Genomic DNA, 15,204 nt, shown 5'->3' with positions numbered 1-15,204 from the left:
AAAGGGAATTTCAGCAGGTGTCATTTGCATGCATGCAGCGCCTGGCGAAATTTCCTCTTCATCACAACAGTTAAAGGTGCAAGAGCCCTGCCCTCTTTTGTTTCTGGTCAAGAGGGCAGGCCTCCTGTAGTTGTAACTGTTGTAATAAAGAGGTAATTTCACCAGGTGCTGCATGCATACAAATGACCCCAGCTGAAATTCCCTTTTCTGTATAACTGTTAAGGATACAGGAGCCCTGTCCTCCTTTCCATATGGTCATCCTAACTAGCTCCAGCTACCCTGACCTCTTCCTTTCCTTAGGATGCCTCTGTGCCCCACACGGGACCTAGAGGCATTCTGAGGGAAAGAGAGAATGAAAGAAAGAAGGCTGGTGGTTGGTAGCCCCAAAAAATATCAGGAGGGATAAAAAAAAAAAAGCAGGAAGGACACAGGGTCTTAGGGACAAGAGATTGCCAAGGAAGATGATCCCAGCTTTAGAATAATTTCTGGTTAACAGTTGTAAGAGACCTAGAGAAAACTTGGAGCAAAGGGGCGAACAGTCTGTAGACTGGTGCAAGCAATGACAGGAATGTACTAAGTGAACTCCAAAGCCAAGAGCTGTCACAAGATTTCTGAGTAGACAAGTCCTCAACTAGCTCATCCTCCCGAAGGAGCCAGCCAATGATAACGCAGCAGCACACATGGTGTCACTGTACCAGAATTTGTACAGGTATTCTGGCAGAAGCGGATTGAGCTGAAGCAGGACATGGTCAGAGCACAGGATTGATACAGCAAGTGAAACCATCATTTTCCTGTGCATCTCAAGCCTCGAACCATGGGTTGGCTTCTAACTAGTTAGTACAAACCATGGTTTGGTGTGATATCTGAGTTGAGTTACTTACTGCAACGCACCTGTAAAGATTGTTATGTGAAGGGCTCATGAATTTTGGGCACTCTTAAAGGGGTGCCATGGACTTTTGCTATCTTCCAGCTGTGCAAGTCTGCAAGTGATGGAGGCAAGGGATGTGGAAAGAACAGACTCTCTTTTCTTACCTTTCTTAGTCTGCTTTTTGGTAGTTTTGCGGCAAGTATTGGAGATCCCAGGGATGGACTTGATTTCACTCTTGCTGACTGGAGGGGGGTGCAGAACCAGCTTTGGGGGTCGAGTGAGGCAGACAGGCAGCCCTGCAGCACTCATAAGGATCCCTGTGATTCCTGGGTGGGATAGAGGGGGCATTTGATAAAGTGATTCCTCCTAGCCCTACAAAAGCCTGCTAACCCTCCCCCCCCAAACTGCGTACCTGTAACAGAGATCCTTGCCTCTTCGTTTATAGCCTCCCTTATGCCAAAAGCATTCAGCAATAACAGGAACACCTTTACTCAACCCCAACTGGGAATGTCTCTGCAGGGCACCCCAAACTTTCTGCCTGTGACACTCTGTGGTCCGGGACTAAGTTTCATCTATTGGGGCTTTCCCATTTTTGTGGTTGGCAAGAAGGCCTCTTATAATGCCTCAAAATAAAGGGCAGCCCGATAAACATCAGACTTAGGGCCACCTTTCCAAACCTAGTACACTTAAGATGTGTTGGACTACAAAGACCATGCTGACTGGGGGACAACAGAAGTTACAGCCTGACACATATGCAGTGCCTGAGGTTGGAGGAAGCTGATATAGATCCTACCCCACAGAACATCAATATCGCCTTCCTCTGAAAGTTTCTGTTGACATAACTCCTATCTTTTTCCCTATGCCAGCTCAGCTTATCCTATCCTCTCCCTGAATAAATGTAAGGCACAGCGTCTCCCTGCTCCCCCATCATTGTGTTCTGATATGATCCCTCTGAAGCCTTACAAAACGCCCCCAGGCCTATTCGAGCTCCCCAGATGTCCCTCATTTAGGCCAAGCGACAGTCATGAGCCAGTCATATTTGCTCTGGTCCCACAGTGATTCTGCCCCCCTTACCTGCCAGTGCTGGGTTGACTGGGCTTGAGCCATTGAGGTTTTTCACAGGAACTGTAGGGACCCTGTGAGGGGAAAAGGCAGGCTTTTTAAAGCTGGCTATGCATCAAATCTGCACCATTGTGAAAAGAAGAGTCCTTGAGAACTAAGCAAACATGGAAGGAGCCTAGGCCCAGATTTCAAAGGGTGCCTCAAAATCCTTCTGAAGAACAGAGCTGGAGGCACTGCAAGGGCAAGAGGAATGGTGCACTACATTTCCCACACAATCTACACAGGAGAGGGAAGCAGGTTCCCTGCAGTTTCTCTGATCCCTAGAGCGAGTTCCGCTAGGCCCCTGAAAGTGACAAAACGCAGTATGTTCCCACTAAACTAGCCTGGCGGGTTACATCCCTGCCTTTGGCTGCTAGCAGCCTGAGGCACAAACACACTCCCTGGATGAACAAGGAGATCCAGTCTGGGAGAGGCAAGCAGTATCTGAGAGAAGGGCGTGTGCCGGAGGCAGGAGGACTGGTTTGGTGGAAGGGCACATCTGTGGTTGTGACAGGCACATGATTCCTTAAAGGTGTATGTGTACAGGGTTTGGGGAAAGGGCCAGATGTGCACTGGGTGTGTTCTTCCAGCCATGGTGGTCTTCTGCCTACCAGCATGGCAGGTAGGATCAACTGTTGAACTAGGCAGCGAAAGTAAGCATAGCAACAATGGTGAAGGGTCCTCCTCACAAGGAAAATGTTCCTGGTTTTTTCCCCACCAGAAATGTTTCCTCTGCCTCCACTTCCAGTTTAATGCTGAAGTTCTGTAGGAGTTACTTTGTGCCCTGAAACAGGGTATTATTTACCTAAAGCAACCCTCTTAGGTACCTAGCCGAGACTTTGTAAAAACTAGCAATAGTTTCACCATCAAATGTGCATACCTGCCGAGGGGAGAAGCTGTTATGAATCTCTCAGTCACTCACCACAATATGTATGCAGAGCCACCAACTTTTGGCCATGTGCTGATAATTGGGTTGGAAGTACGTGGGGAGAAGGTACACGGGCAGCTTCCCTGAAGTAGGGTTGTACACACATTTCCCTGCTCATGAGTGTACTCGTGTATAAAGTGAGAAGCGGCTGATAATCATGTCTAGATGTGCAAGATGACCTTTGGGGAAGTTTGAAGGGAAAGGTTTTTTAAAAACCTATATATATTTAGTTGTTTTTTAAATGGTTTTGGGGTTGTTTTTTAGAAGTGAGGGTACAGGATTTCTCATGCTGTGTCTGATGGGAGGAAAAACTATGTCTAGCACATTGGGGTTGTAGTATGAAAACGTGCATTCCTACAACCCACTCTTAGAATGTATCTATATGACAGCTTCACACACTCCTGGTCTGTCCCTGCAGCGCAGGAATTGTCCTAGAAAAAGCAGCGCTTTCCCCCTCCTCGGAGCACCTTCCATTTACGTTCAAGAAGCCAGCCACGGGGACTGCACAAGCTACGTTGGGCCCTTCCCCAGGCAAGGCCAGGCGAAGGCAGCCCAGCCGGAAGAATCCTGCATGTCCCTGCTATCATGAGAGTTCTTTGGCCAAACCCTTACAACAGTTTTAAATCCCAGAAAATGCCATTTGCCGCCCACGGGTGTAGGCCTTTTAAAAGTGAACCATCCTGATTTTGCTCCTGAGATTGAAGAAAAGGGGGGTTGCAGCTATTGTGGAGTCATCTGGGATAGAGATAGATGAAGTGCATATGAGACGGCAAGGCCTGCATTACAGACAGAGCGAGGGACCTTTCTAGCTGGACAATAGTTGCCGTAGTGACAGACCAAGACTTAAGGAGAGACAGAGAATCCTCTAATCTAAAGACCGAGGCATTTCCCCGCCTTCCCGGCCGCTAGCCCTCTTCTCACTGCTCCTTTCTCCAGCTCTTTAGAAACCTTGGTTATGTCTCCCAAGTTATTCACAGCGCCTTTTGTTCTGGGAAACATCGCCTTGGCCCCCTTCCTCCCTTGCTCCCTTCCATGGGAAAGTCTTTTGGAAGGGTCATGGGCAGGGAGGGGGGAGCCACCAGTGACAGAAGGCCGATGGCAAAGTCAGACAAAGGGGAAGAAACACGCTAATTAGATGGCCAAGAAAGAGTGTTTTGGTCAGGGTTGGGTGGGTGGTTTTTACTGAGGATGGAGTGTCTTCCAGATCGGGCAGCAGCCGTGAAAATCTTTCTATGGGCCTTTTGATAGGAATCATCCCCAGATCTGAGGGGTAGAGAAAAAGAATGTTTCACTTCCTCATTAAAATTCAAAAGGGGTTTGCAGGCCTCCCCATTTTATGGTTAAAGGGGCCTGTAGTATTTGCTGAAAGCAAAGGGGCTGAAAGGGGTTGATGTGGGAGTGTCAGCCACAGGCAGTCTTCACTCTTCATTAGGAAATTTTCTAACATGCTGGCCGTTTCAGCTGTATATATAAACTAGCCACGCAGCTCTACTCCAGTCACCCATCACATCCCCCTAGATGAGGGGTGGGCAGCATGTGGGCCTTTAGAAGTTGGTAGACTGAATCTCCCATCAGCCCTAGCCAGCATAGCCAATGGTGAGAGATGTTGGGTGTGGTTCCTGATGTCCAGCTGGACATCAGGAAAAACTTCCTGACTGTTAGAGCAGTACGACAATGGAACCAGTTGCCTGGTGAGGTTGTGGCCTCTCCCACACTAGAAGCCTTCAAGAGGCAGCTGGACAACCATCTGTCAGGGATGCTTTAGGGTGGATTCCTGCATTGAGCAGGGGGTTGGACTCGATGGCCTTGTAGGCCCCTTCCAACTCTGCTATTCTATGATTCTATGGTTGTCCAAAAACATCTGGAGGGCCACACGTTCCCGGTCCCTGCCCTAGATTCTCCGTCAGGTCCTCCAGTTTACCCTAACTTGTGTTTCTACACAAACAGCTATGGAGATGACTCATTCACATTCACCACGTGTCAGAAGTCAGTTTCTTTAAAACACAAAATGCTTTTAAATCTCCACAACTCAGTCTTTAAATGAAAGTTCCACCTCGTGATGAGTTCATCTACTGCCAAAAAAACAAAAACAAAAAAAACCCCTAATACTTCACAGGAACTGACATTTGGCTTGTCATCAATATGGTGAGTATTTTTAACATCAGAAGATGTTCCTCTACAGTAATCCAGTAACAGAGTCAGATGGCCAACACTGAAGAACAAATCAATCCGAGAGAAAAAGCCCTGAAGAGGAAAGGTCAAAATGCCTCTCCTGAGGCTTTTGTTACTGGCTACATAGGCTGGCCTCCTATGGAACTTTTGCCCCACCCCTTTTGTCTCCTCATCACTGCCCATCTCTGGAACGTGGGCCCAGACAGCTTCTCTGAAATGGAATTTGGCCCATGGGCTGAAAGAGGTTTAACGCTCCCGGCCTAGGCAAAAGCAGCGGGCATTACTTACCCTGAGGCTATCAGCACACGGGACTGTGCAATGGCCAGACGCTGCAGGTTGGTCCGGTTCAGTGCATTAAGGCTGGCCCGAGTCACCTTGCCATTGGCACTGGGAGGGCTGGTCGTGGTGAGAGCCGGTGTGCTGGCTGCTTGCCTCCGGCTCACTTGAGAGGCCAGCGTCTTCAAAGAGCTGCGCATCGTGGCTGTTCCATCTTGGGGCTTGTGAAGTGATGCAGGAGTGGGGAGTTTGGTGCTCCCAGAAAGGGAGACGGCTTTACGGGGTGGAGGTGGTGGTTGCAGCTGTTGCTGGAGCTGCTGCTGCAGCTGCTGCTGGCTCACGGTAACTCCAGTCCCTCCGTTGCTCCCAGCTGCCACGGCTGCCTTGATGCTCATGACAAGGAGGCACTGTGGACATGTGCAGGCGGGAGCAGGCGGCGTGCTGGCCACACCAGGGCTTGCTGGCCACGACTGGGATTTGGGCAAGGTCCCAGTGACCAACGGGTAGACCATGTCAAGGCGACGGCGGACGCGGCGCTTGCGTTGGGTCTGCCGATTGATCTGCCCCATCGTGCTGAAGTCAATGATGTAACAGAAGCCAATGGAAGTGAGATCAATCCAGGGATGCTGTTTCTCATAGGCATGTTGGATGGTGATACCCACCTCCATGTCGTAGGGCGTCCAGGTGCCATTGTCATTCTCCCACTCCCATACCACGCCCTTTCCTGGTGCTGAGGAGGGGTCGTAATAGCTGCGACGCACTGGCCGAATGGTGCCTGCAAAGAGAGTCACAGGAGGAGGATAATAAAAGGCACAAAGAGGAAGGAAGACAGATTACAGCTCAAGGCCACAGGAGTGAACCTGACAGTCATGCACAGAAAAGGATTTTCTGTAACGAGCTCTAGCCAGAAATGAGAGCCGGTGTAGCACAGCGGCTAAGCGTATGAGCCTAGAAGGCCCTGACTGAAATCTCACAACAGTCACTGGGTGGTCCTTAAGCAAGCTGCCTTTTTCTCAGCCTCCACTACAGTATGGGGATAATATTATTGGCCTACCTTACAGGGCTAATGCAAGGAAGGTTGAGATAGTGTACTCAAAGCATTCCTAACACATGTACATATGATGAAAGAGAAATTAAACGGCCAATAAAAGTAAATGGGTGAGGTGATTATATCAGTGCATATGGCTGCACCCACTGACATCCTCTGGTCCATGAAAGGCTCTGTGGGTTGTGATTTGGCCCCACACCTAAAACTGGTTCTTCACCCCTGCCCTACATGAGATCCATCTTTCCTTGTCATGTGACAGTCTTTGAATGTTGGTTCTGAGAAATTCCTTTTTCCCCCAAGCGCATTCTGGAAGTGAGGGGAGGAGTTCTACAGATCCGTGCAGCGATTAGGGAGGGACATAGTAACTGGAACTGGACTGGCAGTCAGTTACTGGTGTAGGAAGTCAGGCTGAGTTTTGAGGCAAAATCCAAGAAAAGGGGGAAAGAATAAGCACAACTAGCTCATGGGCCCAATTTCCTTTCAGTGCATTCTTTGGTCTGAATATGCAGTGTCTAAGTGGACTGTAGAATCTCTCTCCTCTCCTTGACCACTTGGCTTTTGCCACTGTGGTTGAACTTCAGACCATGAGGACACTATTAAAAGTCTGATATTTCTACTATTCACCTTACACTACAATTGCTTCTATTCTATATTCACAATTTATTATTATACATTGTGTTACTGTACAACGTGTAACTGAAGGCACTGCTTTCTATATAGTTTTGCAATTCAGGGATTATTTTGGTATGTCATTACAACAATTCCTGATTTATGTACTAGTGGTTTTTAAATCACACTGACCTCCTTTTTCATGTTTTTATGTTAAGAATTTCAGTGTTTTGTTTTAAAGAAAATTTCTAACACTTACAGTCATAGAGAAAAACGCTAAACACGTGAGCAGCAATCTCAAAGGGAAAGTGTGTGTGTGTGGGGAGAGAAGGATTTCCAGTGGTGTATTAATGAACATGCCATGCATTTTTGCATGGAGCTCCATTAATATGTGAGGTGGCTACATGGGTTTATTTCACCATGTTTACAATGCAAAAAAATCACTCAGAGTTGCAATTGGCCCACTCTTTCCACAACATATTTACACAGTGAAATAAACCTGTGTAGCTGCCGCTGCCACCCCACACACACACTACTTGCCCATGTGACCTACCAATCCTCTGTCCCTGAGCCCTAACTCTTTTCCACCCTCTCTTAATTATCACATTCTTGCCAAAATAAAAACAACAACAATCCTTTGAATCTCTTCGAAGCAGAAAAAAAAAAGTACAGTAAGGAAATACGTGTTCATTCACAAATCTAACCCGAGTGCATAATCTGCATTACAGCCCTGCTCTTGTGTTTCTGTCTCCTCACATGTATTAAGCTGTCACAGTTCAGGATTGTAGTTGCTACTGAAATAACAATCGGGCAATGCTGAAAACAAAAACAAAACGAACACTGGTGGAAAATAAGGAAATTCATCTCTGTGGTCCCATAAACAACCCTCTCACCAAATACCTCTTACTCCTCCTGGATAAAATCACCTGAGGCTTTAAGTTACACAGCCATTATTTGATAACAATCATAATACCTAGCGTTAACTAATTATAACACAATCATTAACTCCTGCCAGTGGTATTTACATAAGCAAGGACCCCACCAGTTATTCTCTGACAAAAGAGGGTCATAGCACTCCTGATAAGGGAATCACACCCAGTGATAAATATTTACACAACCAGCAGGGGTTAATAACTACCATACTGTTGTTCCACTGCTGGTATTAACCCGTGGGACTCCCAATGTTGTATTGTCATCTATGGAAGTAGAAAAAAATATATTCTGTGACAGTTTATGTGGGAGCATTTACTCAAAAAAATGTACGTACTTCTATTTGCTTTATTTAAAAATAACTAGCTTGCGATATCTTCCCACTTTGAAAGATACTCAGGGAAGGGGGAGTTAATTAATGCCCCTAAATACTAGCAATAAAATTACAGGTTACTATGGCAGATTTTCTCAGGAGGTTACAAGTGCACGCAATGTTCCACCCACCACACATTCTACCACACATGCAAGGTAGCCTGAGCCTTCTGACATACTGCCCTATTTCACCCACAGAACTTGCTAACGAGATTTTAGAACTGTTTTATCTATGCCAGTGGAGTTAATGGTTTTAAAGATAATCTGATTAGTTACATTCTGAAGCATTAAATCCATGGTTCTCATGTGTGAGGGGTGGGCCTTCCTAAGGAGGTGACAGCAGTTGCTAGGGAAAGCACAAACCTAACTTGCCTTGACAATGCCGATTTCTCCACCTATGTGATTCAGAGCAGAACTATATATTACAAGGGGAACCCGGGTTTCCCAACCTCACTTTTGCCTCACAACGCTAAAGGAGGGGGAATTTGCAAGGGAGAACTGGCAGGAGGGAGGAGAAATACTTTGCTTTCCCCTGCCTGCAGATTCTCTGCTGCATACAGTCCCAGGACATGGTCTGAAGGCATACAATTCAGCTGAAACTAAGCAGGTCTGAGGCCTGGATGCAAGACTACCAAGGGTTCCTAAATATGCTTCACTGAATGCCGGAATGGAAGAAAGACAGGATAGAAATGCAATTAATAAATGAATACGCACACACACACACACACACACACACACACACACACTTAAGAGATCTGGGTTCTAATCTCCACTCAGCCATGAAGCTCACTGGGTGACTTTGGGCCAGTCACTAACTCTCAGCGTAACCTACCTCACAGGGTTATTGTGAGGGCAAAACGGAGAGGACGATGACAACCATGTAAGCTGTCCTGGGTTTCTTGTAAGAGGAAAAAGGGTAGGGTATAAATGTAGTAATAAATAAAATAAATAAACTGGCTCTGCAACTAGGATTACGGGTCATTTGGGAGTGGGTGAGAATGGCCTGAGAGGGCAAGTATAAGATAGAATTAGCAGGTAATGGATGGGCTAAGCACACCCCCACACACTTCCCATCCATATGGTCTTTCGCAAAAAAAAAAAAAATCACATCTCCATGTAACTTCAACAAACACAGATTTACGAACACACATTTGCTGAGGTAACATGTAGTTCTGCCCTCAACTAGGTGAGAAAACAGAAGCTGGACAGGCTATGTATCCCTCCACTTGTCATCATAAAATTGTACAGAAGACCAATCTGACAGCCTTCTATTTTGTTGGCTACTTCTTTTTCACCCCCTCTGCCACATAGCTCTAACTAACTTAAGCTAAGGACAAATAATAGGTCAAAACCCCACTTTAAAGGGTGAGAACTAGCATCGTTCTGATTAGAGTGCTGGTCTGGGACTTGGGAGATCCGGGTTCTAGCCCCTTCTCAGTCATGAAGCTCACTGGGTGACTTTGGGCCAGTCACTGACTCTCAACCTAACCTACCTCATAGGGTTGTTGTGAGGATAAAATGGAGAGGAGGAAGAGAGTCGTGTAAGCTGCCTTAGGTTCCTTGGAGGAGAAAAGGCAGGATATAAATGTAAGAATAAATAAATAATAAAGAAGAGCTTACAGACAAGGAATGCCAGTGATTTTACAGAGGTGAATGCTTCCAACAAACAGGGGTGTGGGAAGCCTCTGAGTCAGTGATCCATGCATTATTTTAAGAGATATTATTTATCACGGCATCCAAGACCTTATCTTATACAAAGAGCAGAAGTACTCAATCAAAAGTTGATTCATACAAGTAATATTGAGACATTAACATAAATCAGAGGGAATCAAAGTCGCATATATTTATGCTTTTATTGCACTTTATAACGTTAGGAGAGGAAAAAAAACAGCACTTAAAAGTCTTTAAATTAAAATGTAGAAGGGGAGATCTGCAAAACTGGTGGTAAAGGGTGCCCAAATCACATCTCACATAATAACTATTCCTCTTCTATGCCCTCCCCTCATCTCCTATTTATCCCAGGTCCTCCCTTCTTGGTCTCATTCTTTACATTTCAAGTAATCTCTCAAAGCCAAACTCAATATGTTGGGAACAGCCAGATCTCCTATGGCCCTGTTCACATATATAGATTGGGGTAAGGGATCTGAGGAAGCATTCATCAATGGGCTAGCACCAGTGCTAGTGACACTGTGCTAGTGTAAACCACTGCTTGCACAACATAACTATTGCTTGCTAGAGCAATGAAAAAAATGATTTGCCACCGAAATTTGGTGCTGCCACTGTATTTCAGTGGCAAATTGCCACTTTTCCCCATTGTCCAAATGTAGTTACACTGCACAACTGCTGGTTTATGCTAGTGCAACATCATTAGTGCTAACATTGGGCCACAGTTGGATACTACCTGATTTTTCCATCAGAATGAATGCACAGGTGAAAAGACCTTAACTCCCCACAGTCCATCCTTTCAGGCACCTTTCTCCCAACCTGACTTTAATACTGGAAGGGACATAGGCCAGAAGAAAAGTGCCTAAAGAAATGCAGGGTAGGGAGTTAAGCTGAAGGCAAAGAAATGTTCAACTATTCTAATCTGTTCATTCCTTCTGAGGTAAGAGTCAGGTCCACCTCACATGCTCCCTTTAAATATGAACAGGACAGACGGGAATAAACAGCATGACTGCCCCTGTCATATCTAGTTTAGCATCCAATCACCAGACTCCCTCTGACCACCTAACTCAATAATCTCCTCCATTCTACCTCTCACCTCAAGTGCTTAACATTCCCATTTAAAAAGGGGGGGGGGCTTAAATATGCAAAACTTTGGCTGGCTCATGCCCTTTAACTACTAACTTTCAGTAGAAGCTATAAATGAGTCTACTTTACAATCCTGGAGCCCAACTACTTCACAATCCCATTTCAAGGCTCCCCTCCCATTTTCAGCACTTTGGATAACATTTAATGGGAAGGGGGGGTGCCACTCTGCTAATTCAGCATTTATTATTAAAAAGTTTAAAATTGATCCTGCAATTCTGGAGAAGCAAGTGTACCTGTATGGGGTAAAAAATGCAAAGATTTCTTCTGGTTTAGTAAGCAACAAAACTGAAAAGTAATTTGACAAGAAGTCTGGAGGCAGTTTAGAAATCCTGACATCTAATTTCTGGTCTGGATAACTTGCTAAGTGGTAACTATAACTGTGCTGTACACTGAAGATACAGATGATTGGATAGCAGGGTAATTATCTTTGAAGCAAAACATATGTAACTGACAGGCATTGATACAAACCAACATTTAAATTATGTGAAAAATGCAAACTTTGAGTATCTCAATTTTGGAATTTATTTATTTATTTATTTTATTTAAAATATTTATATCCCGCCCTATATCACTAAGATCTCAGGGTGGAGTACAGATAAAAACATACAGTATAAAACAATAAATATACACAGTTAAAAACAAATTAAACCATAATCCAAGTTAAAACAATATATAATTTAAAAGCAATAGATGCAGTTAAAACAGTTAAAACAATGTGCCAGTGAGTTTAACCATCAAACGCTTTGTTAAAATGCCATGTTTTTACTTGGCGTCAAAATGCAATCAATGTTGGCGCCAATCGGGCCTCCAAGGGGAGGGCATTCCACAGTCGGGGTGCCACCACAGAGAAAGCCCTCTCCCTTGTCCCATCATAACGTATATGTTGCATTGGTGGGATGCGGAGAAGGGTTCCTCCAACAGATCTAAGGTCTCGGGCAGGCATATATAAGGAGAGGCGCTCTCTCAAGTACCGAAGTCCCAAGCCGTTTAGGGCTTTAAACGTCATTACCAGCACCTTGAATTCTGACCGGAAGCGTATAGGCAGCCAGTGCAGTTCCTTTAAAACCGGTGTTATGTGGGCTCTGTAAGATGTACCTGCCAGCAGTCTAGCTGCTGCATTTTGCACTAGCTGCAATTTCCGTGTCGTCTTCAAGGGTCGTCTTTGTTTATAACTGTAATTTCATGAAAATAAATATTCTGATCAAGGATTTCCTTTAAAAAAAAGGATTCAAAACAGAGAGGGTCTGTTTTTTGCAGTGAGTTTCACCAGAAAATATGACAGGCAATTCTTGCTTTATGTATGGGTGGTGAGAAGCTAATGAATGGAAAGTTGGCAAGTTCCCCAGAAAAACTAGCTCAGAAGAGGACACTAGGTGAGAACTAATTTATACATATTACAACCTATATTTACCAATACCCTGCCCAGAACAAGGAACTGAAAAAACTCAGCATTATTATTAGGACTAACTCCTTGCTGTAAAAGACTTCTTAAAAACTGTATAGATTATAAAAATAAAAAATGCTCAACCTGAGTGAGTTAGCATCCCAAAATGAAATGTTTAACTCAGGGATTTTCACCCCCTCCATGGCTGTTAAAGTATTAATTTTCATAGCAAAATGTGTGTGTGTGGAAATCAAATATAGAAATATCTCTTGATGATAAATACTGCATTAATTCTCCAAGCTTAACTACCCATGCTAGCTGGCTACCAGAAGTGCAACTTTAATAACACTTTTTTTCCCTTATCCAGCGATTCCTTGCTGGTATAGAACCCCAATCCATATCTGGTGTTCCCATCTGCAAAGGTTTCCCCAACAAAATCCACAGCTTCAAATGATACACAGACAGACACAGACACACAGAGAGAATGCCTTTTTCCATTCAAATAAAGGAGAAGCTCACTTATGCAGGAGCCATGTTTGAGCATTGGAATGCAAATAAGTTCTCGATCAGAGCTGTGCTACAATGACTAATGGATGTGTCTACCCAGAGGTTTCTGAGCCTGTCTGAAAATTCTTTTGCAGGAATTGCTAAGGAAGTGCATTTAATACACTTCTAAACTCTACAGTGCTGCTAAGGAACTGGTGCTTCACATGCCCCTGGCCAGTCACAGTAGGGACAGATGAATCAGTCAGTTTGGCTTTCTCTCACATTTATTTATTTTTAATATCTCTATTTCTTTCTGTCCTGCTTATAAAGAAATCTGCAAAATCTGGCAAGTTCGTACTAAAAAAAATGAACCAAACAAAATTCTCACCCATTTGCATTGGCCAAATTAAATAAGTACAGCTATTCCCAGCATGGAGAGGACCATGTAACTATTAAAGATAAAGAGCTTGTAAAAAAACAACACAATTCTGCACAAACATATGTTTGAATACACAGGGACTGAACCCCAACTCTGAAGAGTTAAGCATTCAAAGCCCTCTGCCTGGATGGACAAATCTTACAGTTTTGCTTTCTTTCATATTCAAATGTTTTTGATCTCAAGTTCTTTCTGCCCTGCTTATAAAGGAATTTGTGAATTTGATAAATTTTTATAAAAAAGTCGAACCGTACCAAATTCTCACCCATACCTAACTGCCACAGGAAAATCCGCATGAGACTGTTTCTGCTATGAAAGTGGGAGGGAAAGTACCTTTTCATTTTTAGGGACACTTGCCATGGCTTGAAAGCTGTGACACAGACATGCTCTAAATCTACTGTAATATTACAGTATTAGTAGAATAAGTTATATTGAAATAAGTATGGGTGTGGAAAAGGCTATGCCTAGGGAAATGTACACTAAACAGGATGCAATCCAGCCAACCACAAATCGTAAGCAATCCTGATTATTCTGCTACCTGGAGCCTACAACACACTTCCTCTGAACTACTATGTGTGCATATCTCAAGGCAGAGTATACAGTGATTTGGACTGCAGCTAATGGCTTCAGCTTATTAAAAAAAACTAAGATCCAAATCTTTGTTAAGACATGAATGCCTCTTGAGTCCAAGGACAATCTGGAGACTCCCACTTAGTATCTAGGGCTTTAAAAGGGAAAAGGGAGCTGGGATCCCCAGGCCTAAATGGCCTGTGTCCCCATGGTTATAAATTTTGTGATAGTTACACGAAAATAGAGTTCTCTAATTGAAATGTCAATCTAATTATTTCATGTTCTTTTATTCCAGTCCTGCTCCAACTGATAATAATATGTGGCTAGGCCTGCTTGAGAGAAAGGGAAAAAATACAGGAACAGTTCAACATACAAAGCTGATCAAACACACAAAACAAGATCTTTCTTTCTCTTTTAAAGTTAGTTAAAATGTCAATAGAAAACAAAACTATCAATCCAGCACTTGGAAATAATCAAACCACGTGCTACAGCACTTCCAGAATCTGCATCTCCAAACAAAAGTGGACCTGCACCCCCAAATTGATTTTCAGTCAATAAATAATAACAACGACAACTGAAGAGTTTCAGAGATTCCTCTGAGATACAGAGTAGCAGAATCTTAGTAACTAACACTAGAAACAGGTGCCTGATGCAGATGGCTGAACAGTACGGATTAGCAAGTGATCAAACAATAAAAGCAAAGTATAAACCTGGATCATTTATTCCGGGTAATTGTAGTTTAAGCCAGAATTACACAAAATGCTTTATGATTTAGTAATAAATGCATTGTGGCAAGTGTGGAACAAAAGAAAGACAGTGTTGTGAATAGATTCCGTTCCATACGGTAATAAAATGTTTGAAGAATTTGCTATGATAGGAGGTGGGGATGAATTAATAGATTATCAGTGCTCTATGGCACTAACACCTGGATATTTTCCACCCAGTTTTGATCTCTCAAAAATGCCTTGACTCATTAGGCTTCAGCAAAAGTAAAATCCTGTCAACAGGGAAGACCACACACACAAGAACAAGGTATTTCAGACAGAAAAGAGATTTTCTGAGGAAATTATGTGGGGAGGTGGACTCTTAAGAAATAATCAGGCATTACAATGTGAAAGCCTGTTACAAGCTAAACCACAGTACCGCTAGTATAGACTCTATAATTTATTATAATCCATCACGAGAAGAGGAAGGAATCAGCATGGGGGGGGGA

General features: G+C 43.9%; 1 protein-coding gene across 1 annotated transcript in view; it reads right to left on the bottom strand.

The window, feature by feature from the left end:
- DTX4 (deltex E3 ubiquitin ligase 4) overlaps window positions 1–15,204 on the bottom strand; it is a 38,943-nt gene that overhangs the window by 16,435 nt on the left and 7,304 nt on the right. The window contains exons 2-4 of the mRNA XM_063116919.1: window positions 5,358–6,120; window positions 1,943–2,004; window positions 1,033–1,194 (exon numbers count right to left, since the gene is read on the bottom strand). Coding sequence (XP_062972989.1) covers window positions 1,033–1,194; window positions 1,943–2,004; window positions 5,358–6,120 — 987 coding nt within the window. The remainder of the gene's footprint in view (window positions 1–1,032; window positions 1,195–1,942; window positions 2,005–5,357; window positions 6,121–15,204) is intronic.

Source organism: Elgaria multicarinata, chromosome 2, assembly GCF_023053635.1.
Source record: "Elgaria multicarinata webbii isolate HBS135686 ecotype San Diego chromosome 2, rElgMul1.1.pri, whole genome shotgun sequence".
NCBI lineage: Eukaryota > Metazoa > Chordata > Lepidosauria > Squamata > Anguidae > Elgaria > Elgaria multicarinata.
Note: the sequence above shows the minus strand (reverse complement) of the source record. Positions and strands in the feature narration are given on the sequence as shown.